Consider the following 22,181-nt stretch of genomic DNA (forward strand, 5'->3'; position numbering starts at 1 on the left):
GCTGGACTGGCGAGTGTTATCCAGGTTAAAAAAAAACGAACAATGACTAAATAGCTTGTAGCTAGTTAGCTGGTTAGCTTCTGGAGGTTCTTGAGTGTGTTCTAAAAATAAATAAAAAATAATAGCGATTCCGTATCACATTGGGTGAGGCAGGTTTCCGGAAGGTATAAACAAATTAAAAGTCAAAAGAGATAGAAAGTAAATATGGGTCCGGTGGGCGTTTGGGACGCGGCGATTCAGGCGGTTAGCAGGCCTGTGCTAACAAGCTAACAGTTTGTAGGCCCGGGCTAGACAAGGTAGCAGTTAGCGGACCGGAGCTGGACAAGCTAGCAGTTAGCAGGCCGAATTAGCAAGCAGGGAGATAGCGAGGGCTAGAGAGTTAGCCTTTGGGGGACGTCGCGATGGGGTGAGTCTGTTTATTCCTCTTCATGCGGTGACATCGATAGACCGGTCGTGGGCCCGGGTATTGTAGCTCAGGAGTATGCTACGGTGGTAGCGCAGGCCGGGCTAGCTTCAAGCTAAGTGGGTGGAAACGCTAGCCAGGGGTAATCAGCTAGATAGCTAGTTGTGAAGATCCAGCGTATTTGGAAGCTTAGGTTTAGCAAAATGTTTTTAAAGGGATAGCTATGTAAAAAACGAAAAATATGTAAAAAAAAACGAAAGATATGTAAAAAACGAAAAATAAACAAAATATAAACAAAATATACAGGGACACGACAAGACAGGACGACTTACTGCTACGCCATCTTGCATGACCATTAATTGTTTATGGTTCACTGAACAAGCATGCGAAACAGTGTTAAAACACTTTACAATGAAGATCTGTGAAGTTATTTGGATTTTTACGAATTATCTTTGAAAGAAAGGGTCCTGAAAAAGGGGTGTTTTTTTGTTGCTGAGTTTATATTGCTATTATTGTACCTAATGATGGCTGTTTTTTATTTTATTTTACCTTTATTTAACTAGTCAAGTCAGTTAAGAACAAATTCTTATTTTCAATGATGGCCTAGGAACAGTGGGTTAACTGCCTGTTCAGGGGCAGAACGACAGATTTGTACCTTGTCAGCTCGGGGATTTGAACTTGCAACCTTCCGGTTACTAGTCCAACGCTCTAACCACTAGGCTACCCTGCCTACCCTGTTAGGCTATGTGTGTTTTTCTCTTCTCCAAATGCAGACAAGGACCCAAAACACACTGCCGCCTGGGTTTGCATTGCATTTTTTTATTATTATTTCACCTTTATTCAACCAGGTAGGCAAGTTGAGAACAAGTTCTCATTTACAATTGCGACCTGGCCAAGATAAAGCAAAGCAGTTCGACACATACAATGACACAGAGTTACACATGGAGTAAAACAAACATACAGTCAATAATACAGTAGAAACAAGTCTATATACAATGTGAGCAAATGAGGTGAGAAGGGAGGTAAAAAAGGCCATGGTGGCAAAGTAAATACAATATAGCAAGTAAGACGCTGGAATGGTAGTTTTGCAATGGAAGAATGTGCAAGGTAGAAATAAAAATAATGGGCTGCAAAGGAGCAAAATAAATAAATTAATTAAATACAGTTGGGAAAGAGGTAGTTGTTTGGGCTAAATTATAGGTGGGCTATGTACAGATGCAGTAATCTGTGAGCTGCTCTGACAGTTGGTGCTTAAAGCTAGTGAGGGAGATAAGTGTTTCCAGTTTCAGAGATTTTTGTAGTTCGTTCCAGTCATTGGCAGCAGAGAACTGGAAGGAGAGGCGGCCAAAGTAAGAATTTGTTTTGGGGGTGACTAGAGAGATATACCTGCTGGAGCGTGTGCTACAGGTGGGAGATGCTATGGTGACCAGCGAGCTGAGATAAGGGGGGACTTTACCTAGCAGGGTCTTGTAGATGACATGGAGCCAGTGGGTTTGGCGACGAGTATGAAGCGAGGGCCAGCCAACGAGAGCGTACAGGTCGCAATGGTGGGTAGTATATGGGGCTTTGGTGACAAAACGGATTGCACTGTGATAGACTGCATCCAATTTGTTGAGTAGGGTATTGGAGGCTATTTTGTAAATGACATCGCCAAAGTCGAGGATTGGTAGGATGGTCAGTTTTACAAGGGTATGTTTGGCAGCATGAGTGAAGGATGCTTTGTTGCGAAATAGGAAGCCAATTCTAGATTTAACTTTGGATTGGAGATGTTTGATATGGGTCTGGAAGGAGAGTTTACAGTCTAACCAGACACCTAAGTATTTGTAGTTTTCCACGTATTCTAAGTCAGAGCCGTCCAGAGTAGTGATGTTGGACAGGCGGGTAGGTGCAGGTAGCGATCGGTTGAAGAGCATGCATTTAGTTTTACTTGTATTTAAGAGCAATTGGAGGCCATGGAAGGAGAGTTGTATGGCATTGAAGCTTACCTGGAGGGTTGTTAACACAGTGTCCAAAGAAGGGCCAGAAGTATACAGAATGGTGTCATAATGAGGGCATAAACTGGGTCAAGACGCCAGCAGAGTAAGTAGACCTCTGTCGTAAAATAAAACAATAAAAATACCTTCAACACCTTCGGTAGGCCTAGAGTATATCTAAAAAATATATTTTTTTCATCTCTACATGTAGGTCTCCTGATTTAAACCCAATCAAACTTGTTTGGCATCAAATGAAAACTTTCATCAATAACTCTGCCAAGCAAAGACGAACTGGTCAAGTCAATCAAGATGTTTTGGCTAGAGAAATCGACGATACAACAATGCAACAAATACATTGATAATCTCAGCAAGGTTTTACCTGTGGTCGTGGAGCTGGGTGGAAGTACGACTAAAATGTAGCTTAAATAAACATCCCCATTTGAATGTCTTTTTTCTCATTATTTTATTAACGAAAGAACAAAGATGTTAATGAAGAAATACTGTACTGCTGTTTTGAGTTAGAAATGTAACCCTTTAGAGTACTTAAGCATCAAATACATTGCAAGTTGAGGAATTTTCACAACTAGCTAGAACAAGTCTATTGTTCTGCTAACAGGAAAGATTTGCATGATGGGCTACACCTGCTACTGTACATGTGAAAAACAAGTGTTTGAAAATCTGTTTTCAAAATGCCTCCAGTTGTCCATCACTACTGTAAATAAAAACACAGCATCTTGTTTACATCCTTTATTGTAACCAATGTCTACCTTTCCAATTACTTTTAGGGTTCGGGATATAACAATGTGCGCTTTTCATTATTAGTTGCATTGTTTTCGTTAGAACGTGTAGACTTTTTTCTTTAAATGATTGTGTTATGTAGGATGCTACATTTTTGACCCGTTGCAATAGTAAGTAGGCCTAATAAAAATAAAACATTTAAATGAACCTTTATTTAACTAGACAAGTCAGGTAAAAACAAGTTCTTTTTTACAATGACGGCCTACCTCGGCCAAACCCGGATGATGCCACGCCAATTGTGCGCTGCCCTATGGCACTCCCAATCACGGTTGGATGTGATACAACCTGTATTCGAACCAGGTACTGTAGTAAAGTCTCTTGCACCGAGATGCAGTGCCTTAGACCGCTGCGCCACTCGGGAGCCATGACCAATTATACAGTTGTAATCGGAAGTTTACATACACCTTAGCCAAATAGGAATTGTGAAAAACTGAGTTTAATTGTGACATTTAATCCTAGTAAAGATTCCCTGTCTTAGGTCAGTTAGGATCACCACTTTATTGTAAGAATGTGAAATGTCAGAATAATAGTAGAGATTATTTTATTTATTTCAGCGGTTACTTCTTTCATCACATTCCCAGTGGGTCAGAAGTTTACATACACTCAATGAGTGTTTAGTAGCATTGCCTTTAAATTGTTTAACTTGGGTCAAACGTTTCAGCTATTCTTCCACAAGCTTCCCAAAAATAAGTTGGGTGAATGTTGGCCCATTCCTCCTGACAGAGCTGTGGTAACGGAGTCAGGTTTCTAGGCCTCCTTGCTCGCACACGCTCTTTCAGTTCTGCCCTCAAATTTTCTATAGGATTGAGGTCAGGGCTTTGTGATGGCCACTCCAATACCTTGACTTTGTTGTCCTTAAGCCATTTTGCCACAACTTTGGAAGTATGCTTGGGGTCATTGTCCATTTGGAAGACCCATTTGCAACCAAGCTTTAACTTCCTGACTGAGGTCTTGAGATGTTGCTTCAATATATCCACATAATTTTCCTGCCTCATGATGCCATCTAAGTGCACCAGTCCCTCCTGCAGCAAAGCACCCCCACAACATGATGCTGCCACCCCCATGCCTCACGGTTGGGATGGTGTTCTTCGGGTTGCAAGCATCCCCCTTTTTCCTCCAAACCTAACATTGGTCATTATGACCAAACAGTTCTATTTTGGTTTCATCAGACCAGAGGACATTTCTCCAAAAAAGTACGATCTTTGTCCCCATGTGCAGTTGCAAACCGTAGTCTGGGTTTTGGAGCAGTGACTTCTTCTTTACTGAGCGGCCTTTCAGGTTATGTCAATATAGGACTCGTTTTACTGTGGATATAGATACTTTTGTACCGGTTTCCTCCAGCATCTTCTCCAGCTCCTTTTCGGTTGTTCTGGGATTGATTTGCACTTTTTGCACCAAAGTACGTTAATCTCTAGGAGGCAGAACCAGTCTCCTTCCTGAGCAGTATGACGGCTGTGTGGTCCCATGGTGTTTATAATAGTGTACTATTGTTTGTACAGATGAACGTGGTACCTTCAGGCGTTTTAAAATTGCTCCCAAGGATGAACCAGACTTGTGGAGGGCTACATTTTTTCCTGAGGTCAAGGCTGATTTCTTTTGATTTTCCCATGTCAAGCAAAGAGGCAATGAGTTTGAAGGTAGGCCTTGAAATACATCCACAGGTACACCTCCAATTGACTCAAATGAGGTCAATTAGCCTATCAGAAGCTTCTAAAGCTATGACACAATTTTCTGGAATTTACCAAGCTGTTTAAAGGCACAGTCAACTTAGTGTATGTAAACTTGTGACCCACTGGAATTGTGATAAAGTGAATTACAAGTGAAATAATTTGTGGAGTGGTTGAAAAACTAGTTTTAATGACTCCAACCTAAGTATATATTTTATTTATTTATTTATTTATTTTACCTTTATTTAACCAGGTAGGCAAGTTGAGAACAAGTTCTCATTTACAATTGCGACCTGGCCAAGATAAAGCAAAGCAGTTCGACAGATAAAACGACACAGAGTTACACATGGAGTAAAAACAAACATACAGTCAATAATGCAGTATAAACAAGTCTATATACAATGTGAGCAAATGAGGTGAGAAGGGAGGTAAAGGCAAAAAAAGGCCATGATGGCAAAGTAAATACAATATAGCAAGTAAAATACTGGAATGGTAGTTTTGCAATGGAAGAATGTGCAAAGTAGAAATAAAAAAATAATGGGGTGCAAAGGAGCAAAATAAATAAATAAATAAAAATTAAATACAGTTGGGAAAGAGGTAGTTGTTTGGGCTAAATTTTAGGTGGGCTATGTACAGGTGCAGTAATCTGTGAGCTGCTCTGACAGTTGGTGCTTAAAGCTAGTGAGGGAGATAAGTGTTTCCAGTTTCAGAGATTTTTGTAGTTCGTTCCAGTCATTGGCAGCAGAGAACTGGAAGGAGAGGCGGCCAAAGAAAGAATTGGTCTTGGGGGTGACTAGAGAGATATACCTGCTGGAGCGTGTGCTACAGGTGGGAGATGCTATGGTGACCAGCGAGCTGAGATAAGGGGGGACTTTACCTAGCAGGGTCTTGTAGATGACATGGAGCCAGTGGGTTTGGCGACGAGTATGAAGCGAGGGCCAGCCAACGAGAGCGTACAGGTCGCAATGGTGGGTAGTATATGGGGCTTTGGTGATAAAACGGATTGCACTGTGATAGACTGCATCCAATTTGTTGAGTAGGGTATTGGAGGCTATTTTGTAAATGACATCGCCAAAGTCGAGGATTGGTAGGATGGTCAGTTTTACAAGGGTATGTTTGGCAGCATGAGTGAAGGATGCTTTGTTGCGAAATAGGAAGCCAATTCTAGATTTAACTTTGGATTGGAGATGTTTGATATGGGTCTGGAAGGAGAGTTTACAGTCTAACCAGACACCTAAGTATTTGTAGTTGTCCACGTATTCTAAGTCAGAGCCGTCCAGAGTAGTGATGTTGGACAGGCGGGTAGGTGCAGGTAGCGATCGGTTGAAGAGCATGCATTTAGTTTTACTTGTATTTAAGAGCAATTGGAGGCCACGGAAGGAGAGTTGTATGGCATTGAAGCTTGCCTGGAGGGTTGTTAACACAGTGTCCAAAGAAGGGCCGGAAGTATACAGAATGGTGTCGTCTGCGTAGAGGTGGATCAGGGACTCACCAGCAGCAAGAGCGACCTCATTGATGTATACAGAGAAGAGAGTCGGTCCAAGAATTGAACCCTGTGGCACCCCCATAGAGACTGCCAGAGGTCCGGACAGCAGACCCTCCGACTTGACACACTGAACTCTATCAGAGAAGTAGTTGGTGAACCAGGCGAGGCAATCATTTGAGAAACCAAGGCTGTCGAGTCTGCCGATGAGGATATGGTGATTGACAGAGTCGAAAGCCTTGGCCAGATCAATGAATACGGCTGCACAGTAATGTTTCTTATCGATGGCGGTTAAGATATCGTTTAGGACCTTGAGCGTGGCTGAGGTGCACCCATGACCAGCTCTGAAACCAGATTGCATAGCAGAGAAGGTATGGTGAGATTCGAAATGGTCGGTAATCTGTTTGTTGACTTGGCTTTCGAAGACCTTAGAAAGGCACGGTAGGATAGATATAGGTCTGTAGCAGTTTGGGTCAAGAGTGTCCCCCCCTTTGAAGAGGGGGATGACCGCAGCTGCTTTCCAATCTTTGGGAATCTCAGACGACACGAAAGAGAGGTTGAACAGGCTAGTAATAGGGGTGGCAACAATTTCGGCAGATAATTTTAGAAAGAAAGGGTCCAGATTGTCTAGCCCGGCTGATTTGTAGGGGTCCAGATTTTGCAGCTCTTTCAGAACATCAGCTGAATGGATTTGGGAGAAGGAGAAATGGGGAAGGCTTGGGCGAGTTGCTGTTGGGGGTGCAGTGCTGTTGTCCGGGGTAGGAGTAGCCAGGTGGAAAGCATGGCCAGCCGTAGAAAAATGCTTATTGAAATTCTCAATTATGGTGGATTTATCAGTGGTGACAGTGTTTCCTATCTTCAGTGCAGTGGGCAGCTGGGAGGAGGTGTTCTTATTCTCCATGGACTTTACAGTGTCCCAGAACTTTTTTGAGTTAGTGTTGCAGGAAGCAAATTTCTGCTTGAAAAAGCTAGCCTTGGCTTTTCTAACTGCCTGTGTATAATGATTTCTAGCTTCCCTGAACAGCTGCATATCACGGGGGCTGTTCGATGCTAATGCAGAACGCCATAGGATGTTTTTGTGTTGGTTAAGGGCAGTCAGGTCTGGGGAGAACCAAGGGCTATATCTGTTCCTGGTTCTAAATTTCTTGAATGGGGCATGTTTATTTAGGATGGTTAGGAAGGCATTTTTAAAAAATATCCAGGCATCCTCTACTGACGGGATGAGATCAATATCCTTCCAGGATACCCCGGCCAGGTCGATTAGAAAGGCCTGCTCGCAGAAGTGTTTCAGGGAGCGTTTTACAGTGATGAGTGGAGGTCGTTTGACCGCTGACCCATTACGGATGCAGGCAATGAGGCAGTGATCGCTGAGATCTTGGTTGAAGACAGCAGAGGTGTATTTAGAGGGGAAGTTGGTTAGGATGATATCTATGAGGGTGCCCGTGTTTAAGGTTTTGGGGAGGTACCTGGTAGGTTCATTGATTATTTGTGTGAGATTGAGGGCATCAAGTTTAGATTGTAGGATGGCTGGGGTGTTAAGCATGTTCCAGTTTAGGTCGCCTAGCAGCACGAACTCTGAAGATAGATGGGGGGCAATCAGTTCACATATGGTGTCCAGAGCACAGCTGGGGGCAGAGGGTGGTCTATAGCAGGCGGCAACGGTGAGAGACTTGTTTTTAGAGAGGTGGATTTTTAAAAGTAGAAGTTCAAATTGTTTGGGTACAGACCTGGATAGTAGGACAGAACTCTGCAGGCTATCTTTGCAGTAGATTGCAACACCGCCCCCTTTGGCAGTTCTATCTTGTCTGAAAATGTTGTAGTTTGGAATTAAAACTTCAGAATTTTTGGTGGTCTTCCTAAGCCAGGATTCAGACACAGCTAGAACATCCGGGTTGGCAGAGTGTGCTAAAGCAGTGAATAGAACAAACTTAGGGAGGAGGCTTCTAATGTTAACATGCATGAAACCAAGGCTATTACGGTTACAGAAGTCGTCAAAAGAGAGCGCCTGGGGAATAGGAGTGGAGCTAGGCACTGCAGGGCCTGGATTCACCTCTACATCGCCAGAGGAACATAGGAGGAGTAGAATAAGGGTACGGCTAAAAGCTATGAGAATTGGTCGTCTAGAACGTCTGGAACATAGAGTAAAAGGAGGTTTCTGGGGGCGATAAAATAGCATCAAGGTATAATGTACAGACAAATGTATGGCAGGATGTGAATACAGTGGAGGTAAACCTAGGTATTGAGTGATGAAGAGAGAGATATTGTCTCTAGAAACATCGTTGAAACCAGGAGATGTCATTGCATGTGTGGGTGGTGGAACTAATAGGTTGGATAAGGTATAGTGAGCAGGACTAGAGGCTCTACAGTGAAATAAGCCAATAAACACTAACCAGAACAGAAATGGACAAGACATATTGACATTAAGGATAGGCATGCTTAGTCGAGTGATCAAAAGGGTCCGGTGAGTGGAGAGGTTGGTTGGTGATTTAGACAGCTAGCCAGGGCATCGGTAGCAAGCTAGCATAGGATGGAGGTCTGTTAGCCACCCCTTACGTTCCGTCAGTAGATTAGTGGGGTTCCGTGTGGTAGAGGGGATTAATCCAAATCACACAACAACAACAAAAATAAAAACAATAGATATAGTTATAGAGGCCCAAGAAGAAAAGATAATAATAATAATTTAAAAAATAATTTAAAAAAAATAATAATAAAAAAATTGTCCGATTGTCTATTCAGATAGCAGCCGGTAAGACAGCTAACGGTTAGCAGGCCGCAGATGGGCGTTCAGGTAACGTCGCGACGGAGGAGCCGGCCGAATAACTCCTTCGGGTAGATAACGTCGGCAGTCCAGTTGTGAAGGCCCGGTGGGGCTCCGCGAAGGCAGTAAAACGGGTCCGGATAGGTGACTGCAGCCCAGGTGTGATTGATGGAACTCAGGAGTGATTGACGGAGCTTGCTAGCTCCGATGGTCACACGGATAGCAGCTAGCTAGCTGTGAGATCCGGGTATGAATGTCCAGGGACATGGAGAGAAAAATTGGTCCGGTATGTTCCGTTCCGAGCCGCGCTGCGCCGTACAGAACTGGCGATAGATTTTCGAGCTAAAGGATAGCTGATGACCACAAAACGATTTGCCAGTAAAGGAGCTAACTAGCTTCTGAACTAGCTTCTGGATTAGCTTCTGGCTAGTTTCAGGCTAGCTTCTTGGAGTTTCTGGCTAGCTTCTTGGAGGATTACAGATCTGAGGTAAATAATACTTTTTTATAAATATACATTGGTGAGGCGGGTTGCAGGAGAGTGTTTTGAAGATGAGTTGATGGAAAATAAAAATAAAATGTATGTGAAAAAGTAGTAAATATATATATATACAGGACACGACAAGACGAGGACAAAAGACGTCTGAACTGCTATGCCACCTTGGAGACTTTTATATATATATATATACCGTGTGTTGTTAGGCACAAATCATTTCTAAGTAGGCTCGGCTAGCTCGGCTATTAGACAATTCTTTAGTAAAGGTTGAATAGTCTATTGTTCTGCTAATATTCCATCCTGCTACGCTTGTGAAAAACTAATACTTATCCCCATTTCCACATGTTAAAGATACAATTGATAGTGTTTTTAGTCACAATCGGCCTCAATTCCAATTAATACATTTGGGCATTTGGGACTTCGGGCTAGAATGTTGAGGGTTCGAAACCTGCTACCTGCTTGTTTCATTACATTACTATGCCGGTCTCAGAGCAAATAGCCTGGATTGTTACTCTCATTTTGTTCTTCGCCCTCTTCCACACGTCATTCTCTGCCGGAGTGGCTCGCTTCTGGTTGTGTGTCAATAATTCAGCATAGCAAGTAGTGTATGAAGGTCTGGTTATTCACAGGCAAATAGTAATATGCTCTAAACCGCTCTGGTGACAAAAACTTTGCTGCCCTGTTTTCAATCATCCACATGGCTGGGAGAACCTTTTCAGATGAATGCAGATGAAGGGAGTTAGATATGCACAAGTGTAGTGTAATGTTTTTTTTCTGTATTTATGAATTACACATCAGCCTTTACTTAAATTGTGTTTCTAGTCTATTGCATAGTTGCAATGTGGAATCATTGATGTCCCAGGAGCGGTACACACTGTTGAAGTGTATAACTGCAATACATACATGCAGACACAGCATCCTTCAAAGAATGGAGTTTAATACAGCTGGTATTGGAAATGACTGAAAAAAAACTTGCTTGATAGCGATTTTTGTAAATTAACTTTGACACAAAATTGTTTCTCTATATTTCTTATCACATGCCTCTCAATTGTAATTATTATTTTTTTGACTCGTTAAGATGTTATAATTATTTACATTTGCTTCCACGGTAATGTTTTGTCAGCCATCTTTGCTGAAGAAAGCCACCAGGGACTCGTGGCTCACGTAGCTGGTCATATAAAAACCTTGGGACCCAAATGCATAATGAGTGCTCTAACTCCCCCTTGTGGTGATCTAGAGCCGTGGCGCTGGGTACCTCTAAGTCCCGCAGTGTAAGCTCGCGACTTTTAAAGGAGGAACCAATGTACAGGCAAAATGTGACCATGGAAATGTTTAGGCAATTAATTTATAAAGATTTCATAGATGGCGCAAGAGTTTCAAGTTTGGGAAGATCAAATTGATTTTCACATGCACATTTTCGTGGAATAGTCACTTCTCAAAATCATATAAAATCGTATTTTATTTATTTCTGTATAGACAGGAGTAATTACATAATCTTGGCAACTTTATTTCCATTTACTTCCCTATTGGACCCACCGCTATGCCATTGCTCTCCTGATCTATTGGTTTTCATATCAACCTTAATTTCGTTGTCCAGAAGCCAAAGGCACATGCCTAGTCACACAGTGCATTTGAAAAGTATTCCCACCCCATTTCCCTTTGTCACGTTACAGCCGTATTCTAAAATTGATTCAATACATTTTTCCCCTCAATCTACACACAATACCCCATAATGACGAAGCAAAAACAGGTTTTTAGAAAACCTTATTTACATAAGTATTTAGCCCCTTTACTATGAGACTCGAAATTGAGCTCTTGTTTCCATTGATCATCATTGAGTTGTTTCTAGAACTTGATTGGAGTCTACCTTTGGTAAATTCAATTGATTGGACATGATCTGTAAAGGCACACACCTGTCTATATAAGGTCCCACAGTTGACAGTGCATGTCAGAGCAAACACCAAGCCATGAGGTCGAAGGAATTGTCAGTAGAGGATCGTGTAGAGGCACAGATGTGGGGAAGGGTTTGAAAACATTTCTGCAGCATTTAAGGTCCCCAACACAGTGGCCTCCATCATTCTTAAAAGGAATCATTTAAGTTTGTAACCACCAAGACTCTTCTTAGAGCTGGCCGCCAGGCCAAACTGAGCAATCGGGGGAGGAGGGCCTTGGTCAGGGAAGTGACCAAGAACCCGATGGTCACTGAAAGGGCTCCTCTGCGGAGATAGGAGAACCTTCCAGAAAAATAACCATCTCTGTAGCACTTCACCAAATCAGGCCCTTATGGTAGAGTGGCCAGACGGACCGGCGTCTCATTAAAAGGGCACATGACACAGCCCGCTTGGTGTTTGCCAAAAGGCACCTAAAGAACTGTCAGACCATGAGAAACAAGATTCTCTGCTCTGATGAAACCAAGATTGAACTCTTTGGCCTGAACGCAAAGTGTCACGTATGGAGGAAACCTGGCACCATCCCTACAGTGAAGCATGGTGGTGGTGGTGGCATCACGGAGTGGGTATGTTTTTCAGTGGTAGGGACTGGGAGACTAGTCAGGATTGAGGGAAAGATGAACGGAGCAAAGTACAGAAAGAGCCTTGATGAAAACCTGCACCAGAGCGCTCAGGACCAGGTGGCAAAGGTTCACCTTCCAACAGGAAGCTCTAAGACAAAATAGCAGTGGCTTCGGGACAAGTCTCTGAATGTTCTTGAGTGGCCCAGCCAGAGCCCGGACTTGAACCCAAACGAACATCTCTGGAGAGACCTGAAAATAGCTGTGCAGCGACGCTCCCCATCCAACCTGACTGAGCATGAGAGGATCTGCAGAGAAGAATGGGAGAAACTCCCCAAATACAGGTGTGCCAAGCTTGTAGCGTCATACCCAAGAAGACTTGAGGCTGTAATCCCTGCCAAAAGGTGCTTTAACAAAGAACTGAGTAAAAGGTCTGAATACTTATGTAAATTTCATATTTGTTATTTTTTTAAAGTACCTGTTTTTGCTTTGTCATTATGGGTTAGTGTGTAGATTGACGAGGGAGAATATATATATATATTTTAAGAATAACACTGTAAAGTAACATAACGTGGAAAAAGTCAAAGGGTTGCAATACTTTCCGAATGCACTGTATTAGCAACCCATCCGAGTTGTTGTATCTGTAGATTCTCACAAAGTTTCTAAAATAGATTTTAAATCTCGATGACATATGGAACCGCTATCAGGTGCGCTGTTCAGAATGGTGTTTTCTGGCAAATTGCATTTTGGCAAATGTTTGAAAATTCTGTTTTATTGGCTGCTTCATTACATGAGTTGCATGTTGTGTTTTAACTTCTTAGAACTACCCCTCCCAGATCCGGGAGAATTGTAATCAACTACACTAATTAGCATAACGCAACAGACAAAAAAATCTTACTAGAAAATATTTATATTCATGAAATCACAAGTGAAATATTGTGAAACACAGCTTAGCCTTTTGTTAATCACCCTGTCATCTCAGATTTGGAAATGATGCTTTACAGCCAAAGCAAGACAAGCATTTGTGTAAGTTTATCGGTAGCCTAGCATAGCATTATGTCCAGCTAGCAGCAGGCAGCTTGGTCACGAAAATCAGAAAAGCAAATTAAATCGTTTACCTTTGTTGAGCTTCGGATGTTTTCACTCACGAGACTCCCAGTTAGACAGCAAATGTTCATTTTGATTCATAAAGATTATTTTTATAGCTGAAATACCTCCGTTTGTTCTTCACATTTTGTTGAGAAATCCACCGGAAATTGCGGTCACGACAACACCGAAAAATATTCCAAATTAGATCCATAATATCAACAGAAAAATGGCAAACGTTTTTTTATAATCAATCCTCAAGGTGTTTTTCAAATATCTATTCGATAATATATCAACCGAGACAATTGGCTTCTTAGTAGGAGCGAGAGGAGCAATGGCCGCCTTTGTCTATTACGCACAAATCACTCAGAGCCACCAGCTGACCACTGACGCAATGTTGACGTTCACGCTCATTTTTCAAAATAAAAGCCTGAAACTATGTCTTGTGACTGTAGACATTAGGGAAGCCATAGAAAAAGGAATCTGGTTGATATCCCTTTCAATGCTCAATAGGGAGGCATAGGAACACAGAGATTTCAAAATAAGAGTCACTTCCTGATTGGATTTTTCTCAGGCTTTCGCCTGCAATAACAGTTCTGTTATACTCATAGACAATATTTTTTACAGCTTTGGAAACTTTAGAGTGTTTTCCATCCTAAGCTGTCAATTATATGCATATTCTAGCATCTTGTCCTGACAAATAGCCTGTTTACTTTGGGAACGTTATTTTTCCAAAAATGAAAATACTGCTCCATAGTCTCAAGAGGTTCAGATGAATTACCATAATCTAAATGTGATTTCTGTATTTCTGAGCACCATGGTTAGACACCCTAATGGGTTATACATCCAATGCTTATGGGTCCGGTACATTTCTCAAATGGCCGGTAAATTATAATCTTCCCGGTCACGTTTTCCTGTGCCACAATAGAAACCCTGGCGTGTGTGTGTGGGTGCGTGGTCAGGTTGAGCAGTGAGATGTAGAAACAGTAATTAAACTGCTCTGTCTAAGTCAGGGTAATTAACAATTAGTTAAGATGCCTCCCGCCAACAGCTTCTAATTATACATATTTATTAAAGCTCCAAAAACACCCAGTACTCACACACAGTCATTTGCACAGCCTAGCGGCCCACAGTGGTGAGCACAGGCACACACACCTGTCAGTATTATTCTCTGATGAAGTGAGAGACAACAGGTACTTACGTTGGCCCCAGCGGCCGGTACGAGGGTTCAGATAGTTTGGGTAGAGCCCGTTGGGTCGGTCCATTTTGGCCAGCAGCTTCCGTATGTGCATCACCTGACAGGGTTAGAGGAGACATGAATCTCTCTTACCCAGGAGAACACACAGACACTAAGCCTGGAAAGCCACTAGTGGGCTTTATAGATCTCCACCATCGTTTGGGCTTGATGTGTACAGGCGTAGCCAAAAGTTTTGAGAATGACACAAATATTAATTTTCAAAGTCTGCTGCCTCAGTTTGTATGATGGTAATTTGCATATACTCCAGAATGTTATGAAGAGTGATCAGATGAATTGCAATTAATTGCAAAGTCCCTCTTTGCCATGCAAATGAACTGAATCCCCAAACAACATTTCCACTGCATTTCTGCCCTGCCACAAAAGGACCAGCTGACATCATGTCAGTGATTCTCTTGTTAAAATATTTCACAAGTTGCCTATAAACTTTTCCAAAATATTTCAAACTACTTTTGTAATAGAACTTTAGGTATTTTTAAATGTTACGCTTGCGTCCCACTTGGCCAAAAACCAGGGAATATGCAGTGCGGCAAATTCAAATGAATTTATATAAAAATCTAACTTTCATTAAATCACACATGTAAGATACTCAATTAAAGCTACACTCGTTGTGAATCCAGCCATCATGTCAGATTTTAAAAAGGCTTTTAGGCAAAAAGCTGATGATCTGATGATAGCACAACAGTAAACAAAAAGGGTAGCATATTTAAACTCTGCTACACAAAACGCAGAAATAAAATAACACATGCCTTACCTTTGACAAGCTTCTTTTGTTGGCACTCCAATATGTCCCATAAACATCACAATTGGTCCTTATGTTCGATTCATTCCATCCATATATATCCAAAATGTAGATTTGTTGCGTTTGATCCAGAAAAAAACAGCTTCCAAAATGCGCAAGTCACTACAAAATATTTCAAAGGTTGCCTATAAACTTTTCTAAAATATTTCAAACTGCTTTTGTAATAGAACTTTAGGTATTTTTAAATGTTAATAATCGATCAAATTGAAGACGGGTCTATCTGTGTTCAATACAGGAACACAACAAACCAAGCTACTTTTCAAGTCTTGCGCAACTCTCAACAGTGTTACGCAGTCTTAGTTGGCCCTAATTCTTCATTGCACAAATGAATAACCTCAACCAAATTCCAAAGACTGGTGACATCCAGTGGAAGCGGTAGGAACTGAAAACAAGTTCCTATGAAATATCGTTTGCCAATGAGAACTCAGTGAACAGAGGCCTAAAAAAAAGAAAAATTCTGAACGGTTAGTCCTCGGGGTTTTGCCTGCTACGTAAGTTCTGTTATACTCACAGACATGATTCAAACAGTTTTTGAAACGTCAGAGTGTTTTCTATCCAAATCTACTAATAATATGCATATCTTATATTCTTGGCATGAGTGGCAGGAAGATGAAATTGGGCACGCTATTTATCCAAAAGTGAAAATGCGGCCCCCTATACCTTAAGAAGTTTTAACACAGGTGTGAGTGTTGACGAGGACAAGGCTGGAGATCATTCTGTCATGCTGATTGAGTTCGAATAACAGACTCGAAGTTTCAAAAGGAGGGTGGTGCTTGGAATCATTGTTCTTCCCCTGTCAATCATGGTTACCTGCAAGGAAACGCGTGTCGTCATCATTGCTTTGCACAAAAAGGGTTTCACAGACAATGATATTGCTGCCAGTAAGAATGCACCTAAATCAACCATTTATTGGATCATCAAGAACTTCAAGGAGAACGGTTCAATTGTTGTGAAGAAGGCTTCAGGGTGCCCAAGAAAGTCCAGCAAGCGCCAGGACAGTCTCGCAAAGTTGATTCAGCTGCGGGATCGGGGCACCACCAGTACAGAGCTTGCTCAGGAATGGCAGCAGGCAGCTGTGAGTGCATCTGCACGCACAGTGAGGCGAAGACTTTGAGGATGGCCTGGTATCAAGAAGGGCAGCAAAGAAGCCACTTCTCTCCAGGAAAAACATCAGGGACAGACTGATATTCTGCAAAAGGTACAGGGATTGGACTGTTGAGGACTGGGGTAAAGTCATTTTCTCTGATGAATCCCCTTTCCGATTGTTTGGGGCATCCGGAAAAAAGCTTGTCCAGAGAAGACAAGGTGAGCACTACCATCAGTCCTGTGTCATGCCAACATTAAAGCATCCTGAGACCATTCATGTGTGGGGTTGCTTCTCAGCCAAGGGAGTGGGCTCACTCCCAATTTTGCCTAAGAACACAGCCACGAATAAAGAATGGTCCCAACACATCCTCCGAGAGCAACTTCTCTCCACCAACCAGGAACAGTTCGGTCACGAGCAATGCCTTTGCCAGCATGATGGGGCACCTTGCCATAAGGCAAAAGTGATAACTAAGTGGCTCGGGGAACAAAACACCGATATTTTGGGTCCATGGCCAGGAAAATCCCCAGACCTGAATCCCATTGAGAACTTGTGGTCAATCCTCAAGAGGCGGGTGGACAAACAAAAACCCACAAATTCTGACAAACTCCAAGCATTGATTATGCAAGAATGGGCTTCCATCAGTCAGGATGTGGTCCAGAAGTTAATTGACAGCATGCCAGGGCGGATTGCGGAGGTCTTGAAAAAGAAGGGTCAGCACTGCAAATATTGACTCTTTGCATCAACTTCATGTAATTGTCAATAAAAGCCTTTGACACTTATGAAATGCTTGTAATTACACTTCAGTATTCCATAGTAACATCTGACAAAAATATCTAAAGACACAGAAGCACAAAACTTGTGGAAATAATTTTTTGTCATTCTCAAAACTTTTGGCTACGACTTTACAGTCAGTAATACACTCGTGTCCCCCGGCGACCGGTTCATTCATCTTTCTTTTATCCCATCAGGCTGCAAAGGCTTTGATTTCCTCCTGAACTACATTTAATAGCGATAACGGGGTATGCAACACCTAGGACTAGCATTCCTAAGCATTAGCCACTCTAGCATGGTGGTAGAAAGTGGTGTCTTCACTGACATTTTCAACCTCTCCCTGACAGTCTGTAATACCTACATATTTCAAACAGACCACCATAGTCCCTGTGGCCAAGAAAGTGAATGTAACCTGCCTAAATGACTAATGCCCGTAGCACTCACATCTGTAGCCATGAAGTGCTTTGAAAGGCTGGTCATGGCTCACATTAATACCATCATCCTGGATACCCTAAACCCACTCCAATTTGCATACCGATCCAACAGATCCACAGATGACAATCTCAATCCACACTGCCCTTTCCCACCTGGACAAAAGGAACACCTGTGTGAGTATGCTAGTCATTGACAACAGCTCAGCGTTCAACACCATAGTGCCCACAAAGCTCCTCACTATGCTAAGGACCCTGGGGCTAAATTCCCTCTGCAACTGGATCCTGGACTTCCTGACGGGCCAACCGTCAGCAAGACAAAGGAGTAGATCGTGGACTATTGGAAAAGGGCCAAACACGCCCCCATTCACATCAACGGAGCTGTAGTGGAGCAGGTCGAGAGTTTCAAGTTCCTTGGTGTCCACATCGCCAACAAATTATCATTGTCCAAACACACTAAGACAGTCACGAAGAGGGCACGACAAAACCTCCCCTCCCCCCCAGGAGACTGAAAAGATTTGGCATGGTTCCCCCAGATCCTCAAAGTTCTACAGTTGCACCATTGAGAGCATCCTGACAGGTTGCATCACCGCCTGGTATGGCAACAGCTCGGCATCCGACCGTAAGGAGCTAGAGGGTAGAGCATACAGCCCAGTACATCACCGGGGCCAAGCTTCCTACCATCCAGGACCTCTATACTAAGCAGTGTCAAGGCAAGCCCCAAAAAATGGTCAAAGGCTCCAGTCACTCAAGTCATTGACTGTTCTCTTTGCTACCACACGGCAAGCGGTACCGGAGCACCAAGTCTAGATCCAAAAGGCTCTTTAACAGCTTCTACCCCCAAGCCATAAGACTGCTGAACAATTAATAAAATGGCCACCTGGACTATTTGAATTGACCGCCCCCTTTGTTTTTACACTGCTGCTACTCGCTGTTTATTACAGTGCCTTGCGAAAGTATTCGGCCCCCTTGAACTTCGCGACCTTTTGCCACATTTCAGGCTTCAAACATAAAGATATAAAACTGTATTTTTTTGTGAAGAATCAACAACCAGTGGGACACAATCATGAAGTGGAACGACATTTATTGGATATTTAAAACTTTTTTAACAAATCCAAAACTGAAAAATTGTCCGTGCAAAATTATTCAGCCCCTTTACTTTCAGTGCAGCAAACTCTCTCCAGAAGTTCAGTGAGGATCTCTGAATGATCCAATGTTGACCTAATTGACTAATGATGATAAATACAATCCACCTGTGTGTAATCAAGTCTCCGTATAAATGCACCTGCACTGTGATAGTCTCAGAGGTCCGTTAAAAGCGCAGAGAGCATTATGAAGAACAAGGAACACACCAGGCAGGTCCGAGATACTGTTGTGAAGAAGTTCAAAGCCGGATTTGGATACAAAAAGATTTCCCAAGCTTTAAACATCCCAAGGAGCACTGTGCAAGCGATAATATTGAAATGGAAGGAGTATCAGACCACTGCAAATCTACCATGACCTGGCCGTCCCTCTAAACTTTCAGCTCATACAAGGAGAAGACTGATCAGAGATGCAGCCAAGAGGCCCATGATCACTCTGGATGAACTGCAGAGATCTACAGCTGAGGTGGGAGACTCTGTCCATAGGACAACAATCAGTCGTATATTGCACAAATCTGGCCTTTATGGAAGAGTGGCAAGAAGAAAGCCATTTCTTAAAGATATCCATAAAAAGTGTTGTTTAAAGTTTGCCACAAGCCACCTGGGAGACACACCAAACATGTGGAAGAAGGTGCTCTGGTCAGATGAAACCAAAATTGAACTTTTTGGCAACAATGCAAATCGTTATGTTTGGCGTAAAAGCAACACAGCACATCACCCTGACCACACCATCCCCACTGTCAAACATGGTGGTGGCAGCATCATGGTTTGGGCCTGCTTTTCTTCAGCAGGGACAGGGAAGATGGTTAAAATTGATGGGAAGATGGATGGAGCCAAATACAGGACTATTCTGGAAGAAAACCTGATGGAGTCTGCAAAAGACCTGAGACTGGGACGGAGATTTGTCTTCCAACAAGACAATGATCCAAAACATAAAGCAAAATCTACAATGGAATGGTTCAAAAATAAACATATCCAGGTGTTAGAATGGCCAAGTCAAAGTCCAGACCTGAATCCAATCGAGAATCTGTGGAAAGAACTGCAAACTGCTGTTCACAAATGCTCTCCATCCAACCTCACTGAGCTCGAGCTGTTTTGCAAGGAGGAATGGGAAAAAATGTCAGTCTCTCGATGTGCAAAACTGATAGAGACATACCCCAAGCGACTTACAGCTGTAATCGCAGCAAAAGGTGGCGCTACAAAGTATTAACTTAAGGGGGCTGAATAATTTTGCACGCCCAATTTTTCAGTTTTTGATTTGTTAAAAAAGTTTGAAATATCCAATAAATGTCGTTCCACTTCATGATTGTGTCCCACTTGTTGTTGATTCTTCACAAAAAAATACAGTTTTATATCTTTATGTTTGAAGCCTGAAATGTGGCAAAAGGTCGCAAAGCTCAAGGGGGCCGAATACTTTCGCAAGGCACTGTATCTATGAATATTCCCTTTACCACTACCTACATGTACAAATTAACTCGACTAACCGGTACCCCCTGTATATAACCTCATTATTGTTATTTTATTGTGTTACTAAATAAAGTAAAACATTTAAATATTTACTCTATTTTCTTCAAACTGCATTGTTGGTTAAGGGCTTGTAAGTAAGCATTTCACGCTAAGGGCTACACCTGTTGTATTCGGCGCATATGGCAAATAAAATTGTATTTCCCCCCTGTTTTTTTCCACCTTCTCGCCATTAAATCTAGTTGAGGAAATCGAAGCCTTGCAGCCTGAATGGAGAATGTTTAATGTACAAACCGGTCACATGGGGAAAAGAGTGCATTACCTTCTGTACACAACAAGCCCAGATGATAGTGGAGATTAAAAAAGCCCACTAGCGGCTGCTCAGGCTACCAGACACCCACTCTGACACACACACCGGTACTAAGGAGGTGTCTCACCTTCTGATAGTATGCAGGGTTCCCGGTGAGGTAAGTGAGGTGGACAAACTCCATGTGGAGGGTTCCAAACTCTGCTAGGATACTACTGCCTGCTGACGCCCAGCCCCAGTTACGACCCACACCACTGAACACAGGGAGAACAGACACACTTTGAATCATTAAATACAGAATCATCCTGAAATGAGATTGTTGCAGTTGGGGACGTAGATCTAGGGTTGCGTTGTGATCCGAGACTGACCTCTTGAGGTTGACCATGGCCCAGGGGATGCCTGTGGGAGTGTTGAAGGCTGGGAGCAGCTTCTCAGCCAACTGAACCGCCTTCACCTTAAACACCTAGAGACAGAGAGGGCGAATGAAAGTTGAGAAAAAGCTTCAAAAAGAGAGGAAACATACTTACGAGACGTAACAATACAGCAGACAGCAAGAGTTTACATGGGACAAAGAAACATCACAAAGCTGGTTTACAGGAGGCTCAGATCTCTTCTCAGAGACCACTAGAATAACCGGACACACACGCATGAAGAATGCACAACTACACTACATGACCAAAAGTACGTGGACACCTGCTCGACAAACATCTCATTCCAAAATCATGGGCATTAATATGGAGTTGGTCCCCCCTTTGCAGCTATAACAGCCTCCACTCATCTGGGAAGGCTTTCCACTAGATGTTGGAATATTGTTGTGGGGACATTAGTGGGGTCGGGCGATAGGTCTGGCTCGCAGTCAGCGTTCCAATTCATCCCAAAGGTGTTCAATGGGATTGAGGTCAGGGCTCTCTGCAGGTCAGTCAAGTTCTTCTACAATGATCAAGACGAACCATTTCTGTATGGGCCTCGCTTTGTGCACGGGGGCATTGTCATGCTGAAACAGGAAAGGGCCTTCCCCAAACTGTTGCCACAAAGATGGATGCACAGAATAATCTAGAATCTCATTGTATGCTGTAGCGTTAAGATTTCCCTTCACTGGAACTAACGGGCCTAGCCCGAACCATGAAAAACAGCCCAGACAATGTTTCCTCATCCACCAAACTTTACAGTTGGCACTATGCATTTAGCATTTTTTTGGCATCCGCCAAACCCAGATTTGTCTGTCGGACTGCCAGGTGGTGAAGTGTGATTCATCACTCCAGAGAAAGCGTTTCCACTGCACCAGAGTCCAATGACAGCAAGCTTTACACCACTCCAGCTGACGCTTGGCATTGCGAATGGTGATCTTAGGGTTAAGTGCGGCTGCCTGGCCAAGGAAACCCATTTCATGATGCCTGCGATGAACAGTTATTGTGCTGACGTTGCTTCCAGAGGCCGTTTGGAACCCAGTAGTGAGTGTTGCAACCGTGGACAGACAAGTTTTATGCGCTTCAGCACTCGGCGGTCCTGTTCAGTGAGTTGTGTGGCCTACCACGTTGCGGCTGAGTTGTTGTTGCTCCTAGACATTTCCACTTCACAATAACAGCACTTACAGTTGACCGGGGCAGCTCTAGCAGTGCAGAAATTGCACAAACTGACTTGTTGGAAAGGTTGCATCCTATGATGGTGCTACGTTGAAAGTCACTGAGCTCTTCAGTAAGGCCATTCTACTGTGAATGTTTGTCTTTGGAGAATGCATGGCTGTGTGCTCGA

The 22,181-nt window shown here is 42.9% G+C and overlaps 1 protein-coding gene across 5 annotated transcripts in view; it reads right to left on the minus strand.

The window, feature by feature from the left end:
- LOC109869372 (mannosyl-oligosaccharide 1,2-alpha-mannosidase IB) overlaps positions 1–22,181 on the minus strand; it is a 146,119-nt gene that overhangs the window by 32,327 nt on the left and 91,611 nt on the right. For all 5 annotated transcript variants that reach the window (XM_020459463.2, XM_031799179.1, XM_020459500.2 and 2 more), the window contains 3 exons: positions 20,798–20,892; positions 20,560–20,683; positions 14,372–14,465 (listed from right to left, as the gene is read on the minus strand). In XM_020459463.2, the coding sequence (XP_020315052.1) occupies positions 14,372–14,465; positions 20,560–20,683; positions 20,798–20,892 (313 nt within the window). The remainder of the gene's footprint in view (positions 1–14,371; positions 14,466–20,559; positions 20,684–20,797; positions 20,893–22,181) is intronic.

The sequence above is a fragment of the Oncorhynchus kisutch genome, linkage group LG2 (assembly GCF_002021735.2).
Source record: "Oncorhynchus kisutch isolate 150728-3 linkage group LG2, Okis_V2, whole genome shotgun sequence".
NCBI lineage: Eukaryota > Metazoa > Chordata > Actinopteri > Salmoniformes > Salmonidae > Oncorhynchus > Oncorhynchus kisutch.